Consider the following 18314-nt stretch of genomic DNA (forward strand, 5'->3'; position numbering starts at 1 on the left):
ACTACTCCAGCTTGTTTCAGTACTTTTTATCGATGTGTTATGATGATCCCTACTCTAGTTGAAAATTCCAAATTTTCTTGTGTACTTGTTTGTTAACTTTTTTTGTAAATAATTATTATGACTGGTGAACCCATGTATACTGCATCTAAAATGGTGCTGTGCGCCCCAGTTGAAGAATCCATTACGCTTCGTTGTCGGCTATTTTCAACCTGTTTCACAGCAGTACAAATCAAGAACTGTTTGAAAACCACCTCTGCAATCAAAGTAGCCACTATAAAAAATACGAATGATTTCCGTTACAAAGGGAAGCCATCATGTACTACCACCAAATTGACACTTTTCGCTGTCAGCAAAGATGAATGGGACACAATGGAGGACACTGGTAAGTCCATGAAGAATGCATTGTATGTACTGCGGTATGCCAAAAGGCACTTCTTGAGCCGAAGTGACGTCAAACAGTGAAAAATTCAAGCCCATAGTCTTAGCCGTTATCAAGTTATGCTTGTCTGAAGGCATCAGGTAGTCAGTCAGTCAGTCAGTAGAAAACTCCTTTTTTTAATGTCGTAGCAACTTGTTGAAAGTGTTTCGGGTTGATCTAAAAGCTTGTTTGGGCTTAGTTGTACCTAACCAATTCTGCCTCATCGTTGTCAGGGAAAATTGAGGCTGGTTTTTGAGTGATGTTATTTTGTGGGCCATGCCTACTCCCTACTATACAGTACTGTCATACTGTATGATATACCAGAGAGATTAACATCAATCATTGTTGGTTGTGTTTATTACACTGTAGGGTTAACCAGAGCTGGGAAGATGGAGTTGGTCTATTACAAGTATGTGTCTGCAGGAGTGCATCAAATCCTATGGACAAGAGAGAATTTAACTCTGTAAACAAATTCAAACATGGCTGCTAAGCACTATAAAAAGTAACATTTCAAAATTCCTTATTAGGAGGAGCATGCTTGAGTACGTCACGTTACTGGTATGATGAAGCTTGGCTATGGAAATGGCACAGGTATGGCAGTTTCAATGTACATTTACTAGTGACACGAAATTACTCCGATGGGCTATTCCAAGTTGTTCCTTCAACTTGTTGACCTTCCTATCAAAGCAGCTTCACTGGCTTCACACAAAACGATGGAGTAGTGGGCCAAACTGTGTATCACTGTTGTGTGTAAGAATGGTGTAACTAATGATCTATATCACTAGCATAAGATGCCATGTTTGAATTTCCCCATAGCATTAGTAGTGTACAGCTTTATTGTCTATAGGATTCAATGCACTCCTGGTGTCTACTATCCCAGTAGTATATTGTACAATATGTTAGGATCAAGTACTATCATTACCAGAGTGTTCTGATGATGAACAATATCTTGTTGTACCATCAGCCATTAAGACAGCTCTACACAACAAGGTGATTACATCGTCACACTGTAAGATTACATGTTTGTCACACCCTCAGGGCATGTCCAACAATGAACAGGAGAGGAGGAAACATCATGTTACAGTATGGTGTTGTTTTAGGTGACTGACAATAAATATCAACTTTGATGTTACTGGTCTTCACACAGAATTGTATCAATGTTACCAAATCATTTGTTCTTCTCTAATGGATTATCACAAGCTCCATCTGACCTACACCAATCCTTCACTATATTACACTGTTACTGGGTTTGTATACATGTTGGATTACTAGTATATTATGTTGTGTTGGTGTAGGCACCTCATGTCTGTCAACATTATATTTTACCTTTTGACATGACAAGATATTTATTTAAGGTTAGGAGATGATGTTGACATGTGTTAGTTAGTGTGTGTTGACAGAGTCTTCAAACAGTTATTAGGAGCAGTTGGTATGATGTGATGTATAGTGGGGAATTGTGGTGGGATGGAGGGAGGTACTAAACTGTCACAACACATTACTTAATTTAGTTAGTTTCTTTACCAAAGTATCGAGTACTGTTTAGTAGGATTCCCTCTAAATGACATGCATGCACTGCTAAAAATGCTGCTTTTAAAAACAATCATAGAAATATCATACCCCGGCCATTACACAGCGTTACAAACAAAGAACATTAGGAGAAGCACCTCTGCAATCAATCCGGTCACCATGAAAAATACAAATGATTTGCAGGTCCCAACTATTATTATTGACTTGAATGTGAAGTGGCCTTTATACTTCACTTTCACCCATTTTCAGCATGTTACACAGCATTACAAACAAAGACACCTCTGCAATTCATCCAATCACTTATCTCACCATGGAAAATATGGGAAGCCATGCATCGCACTACTGTGAATCGACACCTTGGACTGTCAGTAAAAAGAAATGGAACACAAAGGAGAATAAAGGTTACGTACTGCAGTTTGCTAAGGCACATAGACGAAGTGACATTGAACAGTAAAAAAAGCAAGCCCATAGCCTAATAGCTGTTATTGAGTTACGCTTGTCTGAAGACATCAGGCAATAAGCCAGTTAGTCAGTCAGTTTTGTAGCAATCTATTGGAAACAATTAGGGTCGTACTGATACACTTTTGGGATACCTGACCAATACTGCCAAGGCATCAGGATGGTATTTGTGAGGCCGGTTTTTGGGTGATATTTTTGAACCTCTTAATATACAGTACGAAAATATCTGCAACCTTCCCCCTCCTCCATAATACTGTGTGTTGTGTACAAATGTCAGACAGTCTGACATTAATATGTGTGGTCAGTATTAAAGATGATGACATCACTACTACACTGTTGGATTCTTCTCCATTGTTGTTCTCTTCATTTGTGGTAAGGAGTTCCATCTTGTGATGAAGTTCAGTTACTATGGCTACTATTCTTAACAGGTGTGGTGGTCCCAACTGAAACACATTAGATCACTGGACAATAATCTAACAAGTTCCATCAAATCATTAGCTTTGATCCTTGACATGTAAGGGTGATAGTGAAATCCCATGGAAGAATGATAGTGGTATTGTTTGAAAGAAATATCTTTTATTGTTCAATCTTGTTAATAGTAACATGTAAAATGACATCACAGTATTTCCCCATATGTTAGGTCATCTAGTTCTCCAGTGATGGACCTTCCAACCAGTCACCATCTCCCAATGATCACTGGTGTGTGTATGTTTCACAAGTTGATGAGTGAAGGAGTCAAGTTAGTACTGTCTGAGTGTATCAGTGATGTTTGAATTATGTGTGACATGTTTCAGTGATAATTTCCTGTACAAGTTGAATGATTTGTTTGAAGATGTTCAATACACAAAACAGGTATTAACTAAACATGTTCAGTTTAGTGGAATGTTTTGTAAAGTGTTATATCTGTCCTTCTTTTGATCAGATGTCACTCAAGAAGGTGTCACTCCAATAGGTACACTGTTATGAACTGTGACTGCGGTCAATCAAAGTTGATTTTGATTTTGACCATTGACTTTGCCAATCATTTGTTTGTTGATCTTTTTCTTTGACTGTGAATAGTACAGTTGCTATTGGAGTGACACTTGTTGATTGAAATGTATTGTAAGGAAGGATTTGTATATTTTAAGTTGTACTCTGTTGTTGTCATTTTTCTTTCTGTATCCATCAACAATTTCTTCCTATAGACATTAATAGTATTGTTATACTGTGTCATCTACCAGTTTGGATGGTGTAAGGATGATGAGAAGAGTACATTACATCTGATAGAGGTAACACCCCGCATTGTAATGATGTGTTAGATGGTGTTCTTGTAGATATTGATCTATACTGATCCTGAATTACTCTGTCCCTTATTTGGTCAGTTGGGTAGCAGCTAACTTGGAATGTTTTACTAGTGTTGTGTGGCAGATTGTGAAAATGATTGTCTCAAGGATGACTACTTGAAGAAGTTTGAAGAATATTTTCCTACTGAAGAGAACGTGAAAGACACCACTTTGTTTGTGATGTTTTTCAGGTACTGCTAAACAGTATAAATTATATACCCAAATAAGGGCAGAGGGTTTTTATACACCTCAGGTGACTACTCACTATACAGTAGACCCTCGGTTATCCGAACCCCTTTGTTCTCAGGAAATGATAAAAGTGTTCGGATAAGTGAATAGTTCGGATAATTGAAGCCCATACATTTATATACAGAGCTCCGTTGAAATACTCTAATAGAACGCACACCTATACTCAAAATACTCTAATAGAACAGTCATTTTCAATTCCGGATAATCGAGGTTCCGGATAAACGGGGGCCGGATAACCGAGGGTCTACTGTAATAGTTACATCATTTACCACATGTACTCTCTATTTATTGAAGGAAAAATGGATTAGCATTGATTAGGAGTGTACTCTAGAATTTGTGATAGTGAACGACTATCATAATTCCATACAAAAGCACGGGTAGCAAATGTGCCTCGGGCTATAACTCACCAATATCATGGACTCCTCTTTCTAATTACTCTCCTCTACAGGTAGAGGAATCCATTGCTCTGGATGAAGTACTTGTAACTTGAATCTAGAGTCACTGAGATTCATTGATGTGTTAGAATATCATGTGTTATTAAAATATTTACAGCAGTACATATGGTCTATATAATTGTGGTCAATAAAGTAGTCAGAAACTATTGAAATACTTTAATAAAACAGTCAGGTAATATTGACTAGTATGACCAACCAGTGAACACCTCTCCTGTTAACACCTCACCACAAGTGTACAATATTTGTTTGGTGTTATTAAATGCTAAAGAATTGTGTCTTGTGTATGTATAAAAAAGTCTAAGAAAATGGTATGCATAATATGCTTTGATCTTTGGAGGATAATGAGGTCTTTAAAATCCACTAAGAGACCTGCTAGCAGGTTCTTAAAATGGTTAGAGACCTGCTAGCAGAAAGACCCCACACATCACAAATCTCATTTTTGATCATTGATTTGCAGTGCTCCCTCCAAGCATATTCAGGCTGATAGCCTGCAGTGGGTGACCACTCATCCAGGCCAACAGGCAGTTAACCACTCTATTCTAGGCATGCCTAAATAATTTGATTATGGAATTTAACATTGTACATACGTTTGTTACGATGAACGAAGAAGTCCAGAAATATCACAGAAAATTTTGTTTAGTGCCCATCTGTTTCTAGAGTGTTTTAAGAGTGTTTTCATCTTTTATTGAACAATACTAAGGAAAGCTTCCTTGTAGAAACATTATTTTACATTACGTTACGTGTATTGTGGGTGGGATCCGTATTCGAAACCATGCCGGTTGTTCTTCGTACTACTGTGGCGCCACTGAAGACACAACTTGTGACAAATCGTTCCCATTGTATAAATCCACACAAGCTGCTTCTTTGACACATGTGTTCTTTATACTGCTGTGAGCACTGGCTACTGCTAATCCCAGCGCTAACCCAGGTCGACCTTATCGATCACTGCCATTTCCCAGCTGTGTCAGATCCGAGTCTAAGGCTCGTGAACTTGTGAAAGGAAGCAGTGTGAGCTTCGATTTTTTCATAACTTTGACAAAAGCACATTCAGTCTTCCACAATTATTTTAATAGTATGTGATGATTTCAGAACAACATATAACCCAATCCCATGAGGACTTCACCTATATGCCCATATAAAACGCATACATTTTCAAAGTCGGTTAGAGACCACGCCCTCAGATCTTTGTGGATTTTAAAAACCTCACTTCGCTTATTTGGTTTTTAAAATTCATGAAGATCCTCGTGCTAGGTCTCTAACCTACACATAGTTGAGTAGTGAATAACACTTTATCCACACACAGGTTGATGTCATTGTTTAAATCATCTCTGTTATCAAAGGTTAGTGATCATGTGATCATTCAACACATACCCACAGTTTGATGGATAAGAATGTTTGTACATTTGTGAATGTAATTCATCAACCATTTAATACACATAGCAGCCAAGGGATAATCCCATTATGTATTTGTTTGTGAAACTTTGTAAAATGTAGCTTGAAAAGTTGGTATGTTTTTTTTGTGTATATATAACAGTGTAGAATATTTGTTAATGTTTATCTGCAGGTCCTCCAGTACCAGAAGGTGTTCACATTGACACTAGTAATGTATGACAGATACATGAACTACAAGAACAGGTGTGATGATAACAACTGGGTAAGTGGATTATGTGTTTGTGATTGTTTGTATTGTGTATACGTGACCATCTCTTTATCAACCCATTATCTCAGGGAAGCAAGACTCAAATCAATTAAAACTATACACTATATTGTTTGCCTGTTTATGAAGAATGTGAAATCTTTGTTTCACCTCAGCAGTTTGTGTGTCACGTGTGTTTATTTTACAATATGGTAAATGTACACAAAATTGTTGTCATTTCTTCAACAAAACTTCCTTCATACATAACCACACAAGTGACTACAAGGCTAAACTATACCTTGGTTAATGTGTCATTCCATGGTGAAGATTTTAAGGTAAATCCCAACATTGTAGACTAATGCTAACAGAAGTTATAGCTGCAAATGTAAGAGCATGTAGTTTATTTTCAGTATAGTCGTGTACAAATCAATTTCCTTGTTCTTCCTACTGTCTAGCACTACAATTCCAAAACTACTCACCACAATAGGCTGAAACTTTGTTGAACCATTCCTTGGACACTGTAGATAATAATGCTGAGATATATAAAAAATCAGAATATGTGCAAACAAGTGGGTTTTCGCTAGAGCTGAGCGATAGTACAAAATTCACTATCACGATAGATATTGAAGTATTATTCACGATACAATAATATCACGATAATTACACTTTGAATGATCCAGTCAAGTTCTAAGTATTCAATGCATCTTAAGCATAATTAACACCATCATAGATTACTATTAACACCATCATAGATTACTATTAACACCATCATGAATTACAGTTTGTTTGGTTTTCTTGTAAGTGCATCATTTAGGTAATTAATTGCGTGGGCAGCCAATATTTCTACAATTTTTGTTACAGCCTTGCAGCCAAACTTTTCCATGATAAAGCAAGCCAAGTAGGTATAAAACAACTAAGCCAACTTCTTAAGTAGCATTTTTAGTGGAATTTTAGACCCTTCGTGAAACGATCAACTAATTGCGTGGGCGGCCGATAACTATACACAGCTTGTTATAGCCTTACAACCAAGCATTTCGTGAATAAACAAACCTAAAGAATTACAAAACAGTTAAATAAACTTGGTAGCAATGTTTCTAGTAATCTTACAGCAATATCACGATAGAAAGCTGTAATTATCATATCATGATAATGATTTTTTGATCGCGAGTATCGAACTATTGATATTATCGCTCAGCCCTAGTTTTCGCTGAGACGGTCACATATATGTCAACTGTACTACCTCAAATTATGACCTGATGTTTGTGACTACACTAGTGTGTTAATATACCAGACCAACATTAGCTTATTACATATAATCAACTTCACACTTTAGCTATATTATACATGTATGATTTTGTTACTGTAGGTACTAAGTCTAAATGATATTCTGATGGTGTCTTCCATCTTTCAGAATATTATCCAACTACTACCAGACCACCTGTTAATGGTATTTTATATGTGTGTACTTGTTATACCATCCTGGGGTGGATCCTGTGTGTACTTGTTATACCATCCTGGGGTGGATCCTGTGTGTACTTGTTATAACATCCTGGGGTGGATCCTGTGTGTACTTGTTATACCATCCTGGGGTGGATCCTGTGTGTACTTGTTATATACCATCCTGGGGTGGATCCTGTGTGTACTTGTTATACCATCCTGGGGTGGATCCTGTGTGTACCTGTTATACCATCCTGGGGTGGATCCTGTGTGTACTTGTTATACCATCCTGGGATGGATCCTGTGTGTACTTGTTATAACATCCTGGGGTGGATCCTGTGTGTACTTGTTATACCATCCTGGGGTGGATCCTGTGTGTACTTGTTATATACCATCCTGGGGTGGATCCTGTGTGTACTTGTTATACCATCCTGGGGTGGATCCTGTGTGTACCTGTTATACCATCCTGGGGTGGACCCTGTATGTACTTGTTATACCATCCTGGGGTGGATCCTGTGTGTACTTGTTATAACATCCTGGGGTGGATCCTGTGTGAACTTGTTATACCATCCTGGGGTGGATCCTGTGTGTACTTGTTATACTATCCTGGGATGGATCCTGTGTGTACTTGTTATACCATCCTGGGGTGGATCCTGTGTGAACTTGTTATACCATCCTGGGGTGGATCCTGTGTGTACTTGTTATACCATCCTGGGGTGGATCCTGTGTGAACTTGTTATACCATCCTGGGGTGGATCCTGTGTGTACTTGTTATACCATCCTGGGGTGGATCCTGTGTGTACTTGTTATACCATCCTGAGATGGATCCTGTGTGTACTTGTTATACCATCCTGGTAGTGCTGTACACTTACACCGGTTAATCGATTAATTGATTGGTTGTGATTAAAATACCAATAACCGGTTACGAAATTATAATAACCGATTATTGATTACTTTGTGCGGCGGGCGCAATAGATTGATTGTTTAGAAATGGCAGGGCGCTGTGATGAATTGGTAACGCCAAAGAATAAAACGTCAAAAGTATGGGAGCATTTTGGGTTTCCCAAAGGCGAAGCAGAAGGCAAGAGAGCTTACTGTAAGATTTGCAAAGTAGCAGTAGTTCACGCAGGAGGAACCACCAATTTGAAGAACCATTTACACACGTGGCACAGATTAATTCACGATGAACTCTACAAAGATTCCTCAAAAGAGTCCTCGTCATCGTCTCCCTCTACTATGGATAATTTCGTGAGCAAGCGCGTGTCGCCTTTGCCACCATCTTCGGATAAAGCCAAGAGGCTAACTCGTGCTGTTTGTGAGATGATAGCAAGGGATATTCGGCCCGTCAGCATTGTTAACGATGCTGGATTTTTGAATTTGCTAAAGGAAGCGGAGCCACGATATGTCGTTCCATGCCGACCAACTGTTACAAGAAGCCTGAGCGATTTGTACGTGAGTGAAAAGCGGCGCATCAGAGGAGTTGTGGCGAGTGCGGAGTTTCTTAGCTGTACAACTGATATGTGGTCGTCACGTAACGGAGATGGTTATATCGCCCTTACCTGCCATTTTATTAATCCTGATTTCAAAATGTGTTGTCATAATCTTCAGACTCATCATTTCTCTGGAACACACAACCACACTACAATTGCTCAAGCTCTGAATACTGCTGCCAAAGAGTGGTTGCATTAGTTTTGATAAGCAGCTTGTAGCATTTACCACAGATAGTGGATCCAACATAGTTAAGGCTCTTGAAGATATGGATGTGCTTAGGCTTGCATGTGCAGGCCACACCTTAAACTTGGCTGTCCAGAAAGCATTGCAAATACCTCAAGTTTCCACACCATTAGCAAGATGTAGAAAGCTTGTTAGCCATTTTCACAAGTCACGTGTGGACAGTGATGAATTCAAAAAAAACCAGCTGATGTTTAGTGATATTCCAAAACACAAGCTTATTCATGATGTGGCAACTCGCTGGAATTCCACGTATGACATGATAGAACGAGTCTGTGAGCAGCAGCTGCCTATCAGTAGTGTATTACTACAGCGTCGAGATAGTTTGATGCATTTGGAACTACTCCCAAATGAATGGCGTATTTTGGAAGATGTTGTCAAGCTACTAAGGCCTTTTAAAATTGCTACTCAGCACCTCTCTGGTGAAGAGTATCCCACCATCTCTACATTGGGACCCCTACTACATGAAATTCAAATCAAAACAGCTTTCCAAGATGATGATAGCGTGGCAATTAACCCTTAAACGCGCAAAGGCCATTATAATGGCCCTATTATTTATTACACCGAAAACGCACGAAAGTTTATGCTTACTTTCGCGAAAATAATCGCGCGTCTTTACAAAGCTGTATCTCTGAAAATCCTCGACGTATCAACTTGAAACTTGGTACACAGATGGTGGATACCCTGGGGTTTACCCATCGTGACTATCAATTGTTTATCAATAATGCTTCTCTATTTATCCGAAGTAATATGCGCATAACTTGGAAATAACCGTCATGGTAGGTGGCTCCGTTGGCGATTCGCCTCAATACTTGGTGTCGAGAAAGAGTTGTACCCTTGATACAAGGTGGTGAAATTCCATTGACATAGCTGCAACTCTCAGGTATTTACGAATTTTAGAAAAAACTTGTGGTATTCACACAATTGTGCGAAGTAACCGCACATCTTTACACGACTGTATCTGTGAAAATCCTTGATGTATCAGCTTGTAACTTGGTACACAGATGGTGGATAACCTGGGGTTTATCCAATATTATTATTATGTTTTTATCAATAATACTTCTCCATTTATCCACAGCAATACGCGCATCATTTGGAAATAATCATCATGGTAGGCAGCTCCTCTGTCCATTCGCCTCAACACTTGGTGTTTAGAAAGGGTGGTAACCTTGATACAAGGTGGTGAAATTCCATTGACATAGCTACAACTCTCAGGTAGTTGTGAATTGAAAAAAATTGTCGTATTCTCATAATTATTTTTACCCTGTAGGCATGTAACAAAGAACTCCAACACAATCACTGTGACGTTTCAACGTGCTGCCAAGACGTATTCTGGTGACTGGTCAATCAAATACCAACAGCAATCCATTTTATCATGCACTGTTCATCAAACAAAGTATTATTAGCATTAGAATTTGAAAAACTTTTCAAACATAAAATGTACATGAAATATATACACTATAGAGCTGGGATCTTTACTCAGTAAAGGGTTTGCCTCATTTAGAAACCACCGATCCAAGTGATTTCAGAGAAAAAAAACCACAATCGTGGAAAAACCTGAATTACAAACAGCTCTGTACATAACTAAACAGATAATACTGTCAACACATCTAAACTATATACATCGGCTGAACCTGTAAAAAGTCTAAGACACAGTAAATAGCATACACCCCTTATTTATTTATAGTTTTCCTTGGTGTGGTATATCTTAAAACAATTTTCAAGGCACAAATGAACCATTCCACAATTTACGCAGCCATACTTAGTACGTTTTCTATGTGTCTTCCGGTCAGAACACACTGCACAGTCACCGTCAGTCCCAAGGTTCTCTATGAAATGGCGTTCCTCAAGCCTCGCAGGTGATTGAGGAGGAAGAGCCTGTGATTGACGTCCTCCATGCTGGCGTGAGCTATGTTGATTGTTGACATAAAAGTTTAGTAGCCAGTTGCTCCCTAAAGCTTTTGATGGTCCTACGATCATTCACAGGTGTGAAACAGCACTCTAGAGTATAAGAATTTTCGATAGCCAAATCCCTACCCCTACCCCTACCCCTACCAGTACCTTTCCTCCTACCTCGACTAGGCACAAGATCCATTGTAGACACAGTTCCCCTACCCCTTCCTCTACCCCTCCCTCTATTTCTACCAGACAAAGGATCAGATGGAGATGGTGAGTAGTCCTTGCCTCTATCACTACGTGAAAATGGGACATGTGGAGAAGAACAACTAACAGGAGAGCCATGGTAGGCCACAGGAGAACCACTACAGGGGTATTCAGTTTCCAGGCTACCCATCCCTAAAGCATTAATAAATAAACTAGTGTCCATTTGGTTCTACTTGGGGTACTTAGAGATAATGAGTTACTCTCTCTAGAATTCCTATGGATATAATTACATGAAAATAACAAGGAGAAAACATCCTGACCACCTGGTAGACTCCTGTAAGCGTTCGAGCGTAAATCGGATGGCTGCAGGTTCGAGGCTACCTAGGTCCAGTCATGGATTTTTTCTCCTTTCTCCAACTTTTCAAACACACCTTAAGTAGTTAAAGTCTAAGTAGCTAAAGTCTTTGAGCAGGCTGTAGGACCAGGTGTCCTACAGACCTTCAGCACTTGTGCTGTAAAGCATTAATAAATAAAAAAAATCCCACCGTCACTCACTCCACTATGTAGCCCAGATGGTCCAGGATGGCTTGACTCATCATGACCTTCACAATATCTTACATCAGCTATTAGAAGAAGCAGGACTCAAATTATAAAACATGTGAAAAGCATTATACCTTCATAATCATTGTTTGTTTCTTCCTCGATGTCTTCTTCGTCGTTGCTGAACTCTTCCTCACGATCATTTTCTTCCACATCGCCATAATCATCTATAATGGCAGGCGAAGTGATAGGACCGATTCATCTGTCCGCCATTTTACCGTCTTGTTCCCTGGTAAGCCTATCAAGGACAAAAGAGTCTTCTCCATGGACAAAAGAGTCCTCTTCGTCCGAGTTGTTCCAGTCATCGTCGGTGTCGCTATAGAAAAGCTGATCAACAACAGTATTTTCATCCATATCTCGCTTATCTTTAATCACAGCACAAAGTTCTTGAGCTCGAATTAAAGCCCAGAAACGTGGCTTTCCGTTGCACTAAACTGTTTCACGATCACGTAATCCTAGCGCGCGCACCTCTGTGCCAAATATGGAGGGCCACCTAAATGGCCCCTGCGATTTCAGTGCAATATTTCGTAAATTCGCGTGCGCGTTTAAGGGTTAAAGCATTTAAGAAAGCTTTACAAGATGATATGGATTCTAGATACACAGATCCCAATATTAAGTTTTTAATGTACAAGTCCTCATTTCTGGATCCCAGGTTCAAAACCCTGACACATTTATCATCAACAGCTAAACAAGAAATTTTTGATTGGGTTGTGGAAGATATTCTAAACTTAAACAATGATAATGAATCAAATGATGTTCAAATTGAGTGTGTTACTACCACAGAGTCTTCAGAGCCCTCCACTTCTTCCAATAGTGACTGCAATGGACCTACAAGAAAAAAGAAGAAAAAGAGTGCATTAATGGAGCTTATTGGAGACAAATTTCAATCTGAAAATGAGCAAACTACTGATACAACAACTTTTAAGGACATCGTGCATTCAGAACTACTTCGTTACAAAACTGAACCTTCAATATCAGTAGATCATCCTCCACTTCACTGGTGGTCTGTTCGTCGACACTTGTACCCAAATGTGAGTAAACTGGCATGCAAATATCTTTGTGTGGTGGCCACTTCTGTGCCATCAGAGCAATTGTTTAGCACAGCTGGTAATGTTGTGTCTGTTAAACGTGCTGCACTGCTGCCAGAAAATGTTGAGAAACTGATTTTTTTACATGACAATCTACCACCAGTGTCTTTACCTTACAGGCGTTGTGTACAGGATGAGGCATGTGACTGTGACTCTTGTAACGCTTAGAAGAACCACCCAACAAGTACTGTTGTGGTTTCTGTTGAACTATTGAGGTTGTAACTGTGTAACATTTGTGGTATGTTGTTTAAACTTGTTTTCATGTATGCTTGAAATGTAGACACTTGTACAGGGGGGGGGGGTGTGTGGTGTATTACTACTATACCACAACAACAAAGTTCATGTTTAGCCAATTAACCAGTTATTGCCAATTATTGGTAGACAATTAACCAGTGACAAAAATTTTGTAGGTGTACAGCACTACATCCTGGGGTGGATCCTGTGTGTACTTGTTATACCATCCTGGGGTGGATCCTGTGTGTACTTGTTATACCATCCTGGGATGGATCCTGTGTGTACTTGTTATACCATCCTGGGGTGGATCCTGGGGTTGGGTGTACAAGTGTTTCACTATACCTTGCCCTAAATTAATGGAATACAACAATAGTACTTTAACCAGCCAAATATAACAGACATGTATAAATAATGTAATAAAATTATTCTCCAAAAATATAAAAAGCTTCTTGCATCGTGGGTATTCCCCATGACATATTGTTACCATGCACAACTTGTCTGGCTGAAACATGTTCTATACCACTATGTCACTTGTACATAAACCATTTATACTACTGGCATTGTATAGGTGATGGCCAACATCATACAAAATATTGATAACGTACTTCTTGGCTGTCACCTTAAACCCTGAGGCTGGCCATAGCACTGGGATCATGGACGTTTGAATCTTCTTGTGAAAAAAAAAACATCAAATAGTAATCAACCTCACAATACCTTCATGGCACCTTGGCAGTATATTAGTTACCAACCCAAAAATGCCTTCAATATGACCTGAAATGCTTTCAATAGGTTGCTACATTTTTTGGAAATTTTCTACTGTCGGCTGACTGACTTCCTGACTGATGCCTTCAAACAAGTGTAACTCTGTAGTGGTTAAGGCTACATATGGGCTTGATTTTTTTCATTTTTCACTGTTTGTACATACCACAGTACATGCAATACATGCTTCATGCTCCTCCCATTTAACTTTGCTAACAGGAATTAATTCTTGTTAGTGCTACATGATGGCTTCCCTACATTGTAACATGAGTTTGATGTGTAACAGGCAGGGGTGTAGCCAGACTTTTGGTGATGCCAGGACATAGCTGTAACCTCAAGACCAAAAAGTTACTACCTACTAACAATATCTCTATGAGGGTATCCAGGATTTTCTTGAAGGTATTAGATGTCAAGTGGAATGTTTGGGTGGAAGACCTAGGTGCTTCCCTCTAGACTGCGTTGAAAATGATGCATACATAAAATATGCCCTTAGGCAGTAATATTAAAAGGTGCTGTTTGTGCATCTAACTAGCTAAACCTACACACTGCTGTTTATGCAGCTTATAGAAACTATAAACCTATTGTAGCTAATACTAACTTAATCTTCACTTCCAGACAGCCAACTTCAATTTTTCTAACACGGGAACCCTCCACACTCGAGTACCTTAGTTGGCAATACTTTCTTCCAGGTATACACGATTCTCGGTCGGTCCTCCTGTTGATGGTTAGTAGACTTGGCTTGTACTCCAATATATTCAAGACATCATGTGCCCGCAACATGTGACAAACAAACCATTCATCAGATAAATATACATCAACTGTTCACAGTTTGTGCTCACCTGACACATGTATAACACGACCACTCGAGTTTGTCGTAGCTGCTGCCTTGTAGCATGTCTGCCTCAATCAGTCAACAGTCCTTCGCCATTTCCACCATGAATCACATGCGCTACTGTTCACAGTTTGTGCTCACCTGACACATGTATAACACGACCACTCGAGTTTGTCGTAGCTGCTGCCTTGTAGCATGTCTGCCTCAATCAGTCAACAGTCCTTCGCCATTTCCACCATGAATCACATGCGCTACTGATCACGTGATGCAGTAGATCTCGATGATTTGCAATAGTTCAGCATTAATGCAATACGACCCTCAAGAGTAGTACAGAGAAGTGCTAGTGTGCAAAGTAACAAGGAGAGCTCCAGGGTTGTAAGATTTGATGTGATTTTTAGTTTTAAAGAATTCTACGGGGGGGGGGGGGGGTCGTCCAAACCATAATCCGAACCCCCCGGCTACGCCCCTAATCTCCCCCCCACCAACCACACCTCCTTATTTATAACTACATACGTAGCTTGCTACACTGCTCTGAATACTGTGACTGATTTATTACAGTATCTTGATCTGACTGCTGTGTTAGAGTATCTCGAATTATTGATTCCCGGGTTCTGGCTACGCCCCTGGTAACAGGTTAAACAAAACATATTAGACTGTTCCCCTAGTATCACTGGCTGAACATGTGTAGCTGAAAATGAACCATAATAACCACTTCACTGTTTCAGTAATTGATAGTTGTGGTACACATTCAAACAAATACACTATACCTTTAACAGTTAACTTGTCATGATGGACAGGCTGTACCTTGCTAGCTACATCTTCACCGGTCACAACTATAACAATACACTAACTAACTTGTTACTACTACAATTGCAGCATTCTTTCCTCTAATAGTGTATGTGTGGGTTTACCAGTCATAATAATGTTACAAAAATGTAAACGAACACGTATACAAGGAATTCTTTAAGTTAGATTAGGAAACGTGAAACAAGGGAGGTTGCCTGCTACATAATACTGCCTGTTGCATGACTCACTTTTGAGATACTAATAGTACATCCCATAGTTTACATACCCAAAGTAACCCGGACAATTACAGATATGGAGAGTATGCAAGGCCGGAGGAGATGATCCGGTTGGTCAGGCCCGAGCCCGACCAATAATCTGGAGCTGGATCAACTAGCTGACCAGCTCGAACTATATTACTTTCATGCAATCTCTGGACGATCATATTATACACGTACATTTCAGATGTTATTGAAAATGCATGGCCCGAGTAGTTACCTATAGTTTCTCAGCCTACAAAACTACACCATGGATTATATAGTATAGGGTAGGGAATATATAATCTATGACTACATGTACAGTACTTCCAGTTACCTTAAAGTACAGCATAGCACTCGTATCAATTTTGTACAGAAATGATTGTGGGTTTTACGTATCACGTGTGCTGACAGTTGGCATTAATTTATCACGTGTACGGCAGGTGCCTTCTTTGATTCTAAACTAGCACACTTGTATCAGAATTCAATCTTCATAAAATAATCATTGGCTTGGCTTCTTTTACTGGGTGAAGGGCTGGCAGTGACAATTTAGGTGCCTCATTCCGCGGCAGGAAGCTGTACACCCATATGTTACATGGCAGCCATCTGGATGAGATCTTGAGTAGAAATCACTCCTCTTCAACTACCCACTCGTCCTGTCAAGATACAGAGCAAACTCTCAGTCTCACCCCACATTCACCATTTTCGAATAGTGATTGATCTTGTGACTGTCCACCAGTATATTTACGTGATGATCCGTTCACTTATATTACATACAAACCAGTATAGTATACTGCATTTTTGTAGCTGTGTAGCTATTCACTGTATACAGCTAGCTGCCTACTCGTATTATATGATATTCTATAAGGCGGTAGTGTGGGTTCCCTGTGAAATTTGGGGGGAAAGTTGCAAGTTGCTAGCTAGATTTACTTTTATCAATTTTAAGGCATTTTTAAATTGCAAACATATTCTACAGCTCCTGCAACCAGACCCCCTTGAACTTCTAATTGCTATAACTAACTGTACACTGCATGAGCCTAGCAAGTTTCATGCTGTATCCCCTGTACATCAGGTCTACAATTACCTATACATATATAGTACAGAAAGTCTGAAGAACCTACAAACTTGAGATTTATATTGCTAGCTTGCAGTGAAATATCACTAAAATTGCATATCTGAGTGTCTAATTTTCAAAAATTTCCTGTGGGGGCATGCCCCCAGACCCCCCTAGAATTCTTGTGCTTCACACTTTGTAGAGTGTGTTTCGCACACTGCACAGCAACTCCTCTCATTGGCAGCACCATGTAGTAGCAATTTCAACATATACAATGGCCTGACCAACTCAATTTTCCCTCCTCCGGCCCTGGTATGTGTGTTAGTATATGGCTTCTTGTAGTCCCTTTAGTATACCCATGTGCACTCTAGCTAATTTATTTGTTTATTTTACAGGAGACTACATCTACTTCACATGTCTCTGAGAAAATCAAGACATACTGCAGAAAGGAAATGAAGATCAGAAACTTATAGCTAAAGAACTAGCTTTGTACTGACACTGTACAACCAACCTGGCTATCATCATTGTACTTTTAGTGGTATATTCCAGTGACAAGTACTGTATAGTCAGTCATGATCAATTTGATATGAGGCAAAGTGATGGTTACACTACATTAGCTACTCATCTATCTAGCTATATGTGACCATATCAGTAAAATCCTGCATAGTTCACACAAACATGTGTTTTGAGAAAAACAAAATTTTAAAAATTCGTATAATTCCGCATGCCACAAAGAAAGTATACAAGTTTTAATCGAACCATTACTCAAAGAAGGAATTCAAATCAGTTAAAACTATACATTATTCACCTGCTCATGGAAAGTTTGAAAATCATTTCTGTAGCCCCAACGGTATGTGTGTCACATGTGTTTGTTATGATGCAGTAGATGTATACAAAATTGTCATCATTTCTTCAATAAAACTGCCTTCATGTGTATACTACAGGACAAAATTATACTTCAATTGATTTGCTAATCCATGGTGACTATTTTAAGCAAAATCCCAATGCTGTGGAAGTTATTGCTGTGAACATAAGCACCTGCAGTTTATTTTCAGTATAGTCACTGTACAAATCAATTATCTTGCTCTTCCTACTGTCTAGTGTTATAATTCTAAAACTATTCACTACAATAAGCTGAAACTCTGGTGATCCATTCCTTGGACACTGCAGATAATGCTGAGAAAATTAAAAAAATATATTTTTTGAAAGTTGTACAAACGTAGGTAGGTTTTTTTGCTGAGATGGTCACATATAGAACCACAAACTGTTTATATAGAAACACATTTAATATTATGTATAGTATAAAATATGATGTGTGTTCCTGTATCAGTGATGGAGGTGGGAGTGGTGGCAAGGATAGTCCATCAGCT

The 18314-nt window shown here is 39.2% G+C and overlaps 3 protein-coding genes and 2 long non-coding RNA genes across 12 annotated transcripts in view; 3 read left to right on the forward strand and 2 right to left on the reverse strand.

Annotated features, from left to right (window-relative positions):
• LOC136266990 (Fanconi anemia group A protein homolog) overlaps window positions 1–17555 on the forward strand; it is a gene marked incomplete in the record, with an annotated part of 52134 nt that extends 34579 nt beyond the window's left edge. For 6 of the 8 annotated variants that reach the window (XM_066062044.1, XM_066062045.1, XM_066062046.1 and 3 more), the window contains 17 exon segments: window positions 788–827; window positions 1322–1408; window positions 1457–1518; window positions 1566–1665; window positions 1714–1773; window positions 1819–1847; window positions 2710–2776; window positions 2833–2918; window positions 3045–3143; window positions 3199–3256; window positions 3589–3672; window positions 3718–3760; window positions 3812–3917; window positions 5734–5770; window positions 5995–6084; window positions 7433–7513; window positions 17340–17555. In XM_066062044.1, coding sequence (XP_065918116.1) covers window positions 788–827; window positions 1322–1408; window positions 1457–1518; window positions 1566–1665; window positions 1714–1773; window positions 1819–1847; window positions 2710–2776; window positions 2833–2918; window positions 3045–3143; window positions 3199–3256; window positions 3589–3672; window positions 3718–3760; window positions 3812–3917; window positions 5734–5770; window positions 5995–6084; window positions 7433–7513; window positions 17340–17417 — 1207 coding nt within the window. 8 annotated transcript variants of the gene reach the window in all.
• Window positions 8435–13304, forward strand: LOC136266649 (E3 SUMO-protein ligase ZBED1-like). The gene is made up of 2 exons (XM_066061643.1): window positions 8435–9744; window positions 12488–13304. Exons 1-2 carry the CDS (start codon window positions 9260–9262, stop codon window positions 13191–13193), a joined length of 1191 nt encoding a protein of 396 aa, XP_065917715.1. The 5' UTR covers window positions 8435–9259; the 3' UTR covers window positions 13194–13304.
• LOC136266651 (uncharacterized) lies at window positions 9874–10807 on the forward strand. Its single transcript, XR_010706211.1, has 3 exons — window positions 9874–10117; window positions 10313–10449; window positions 10505–10807. It is a non-coding gene; the product is annotated as an uncharacterized lncRNA (long non-coding RNA).
• On the reverse strand, window positions 10616–12341 carry LOC136266650 (uncharacterized). The gene is made up of 3 exons (XM_066061644.1): window positions 12156–12341; window positions 12012–12104; window positions 10616–11960 (listed from the first exon to the last, which is right to left on the reverse strand). The coding sequence occupies exons 1-3, from the start codon at window positions 12289–12291 to the stop codon at window positions 11860–11862; spliced, it is 330 nt and encodes a 109-aa protein (XP_065917716.1). The 5' UTR covers window positions 12292–12341; the 3' UTR covers window positions 10616–11859.
• On the reverse strand, window positions 12623–13601 carry LOC136266652 (uncharacterized). Its single transcript, XR_010706212.1, has 2 exons — window positions 12904–13601; window positions 12623–12765 (listed from the first exon to the last, which is right to left on the reverse strand). It is a non-coding gene; the product is annotated as an uncharacterized lncRNA (long non-coding RNA).
• Window positions 17556–18314: the final 759 nt, after the last annotated feature.

Source organism: Dysidea avara, chromosome 9 (assembly GCF_963678975.1).
Source record: "Dysidea avara chromosome 9, odDysAvar1.4, whole genome shotgun sequence".
NCBI classification, from domain to species: Eukaryota; Metazoa; Porifera; class Demospongiae; order Dictyoceratida; family Dysideidae; genus Dysidea; species Dysidea avara.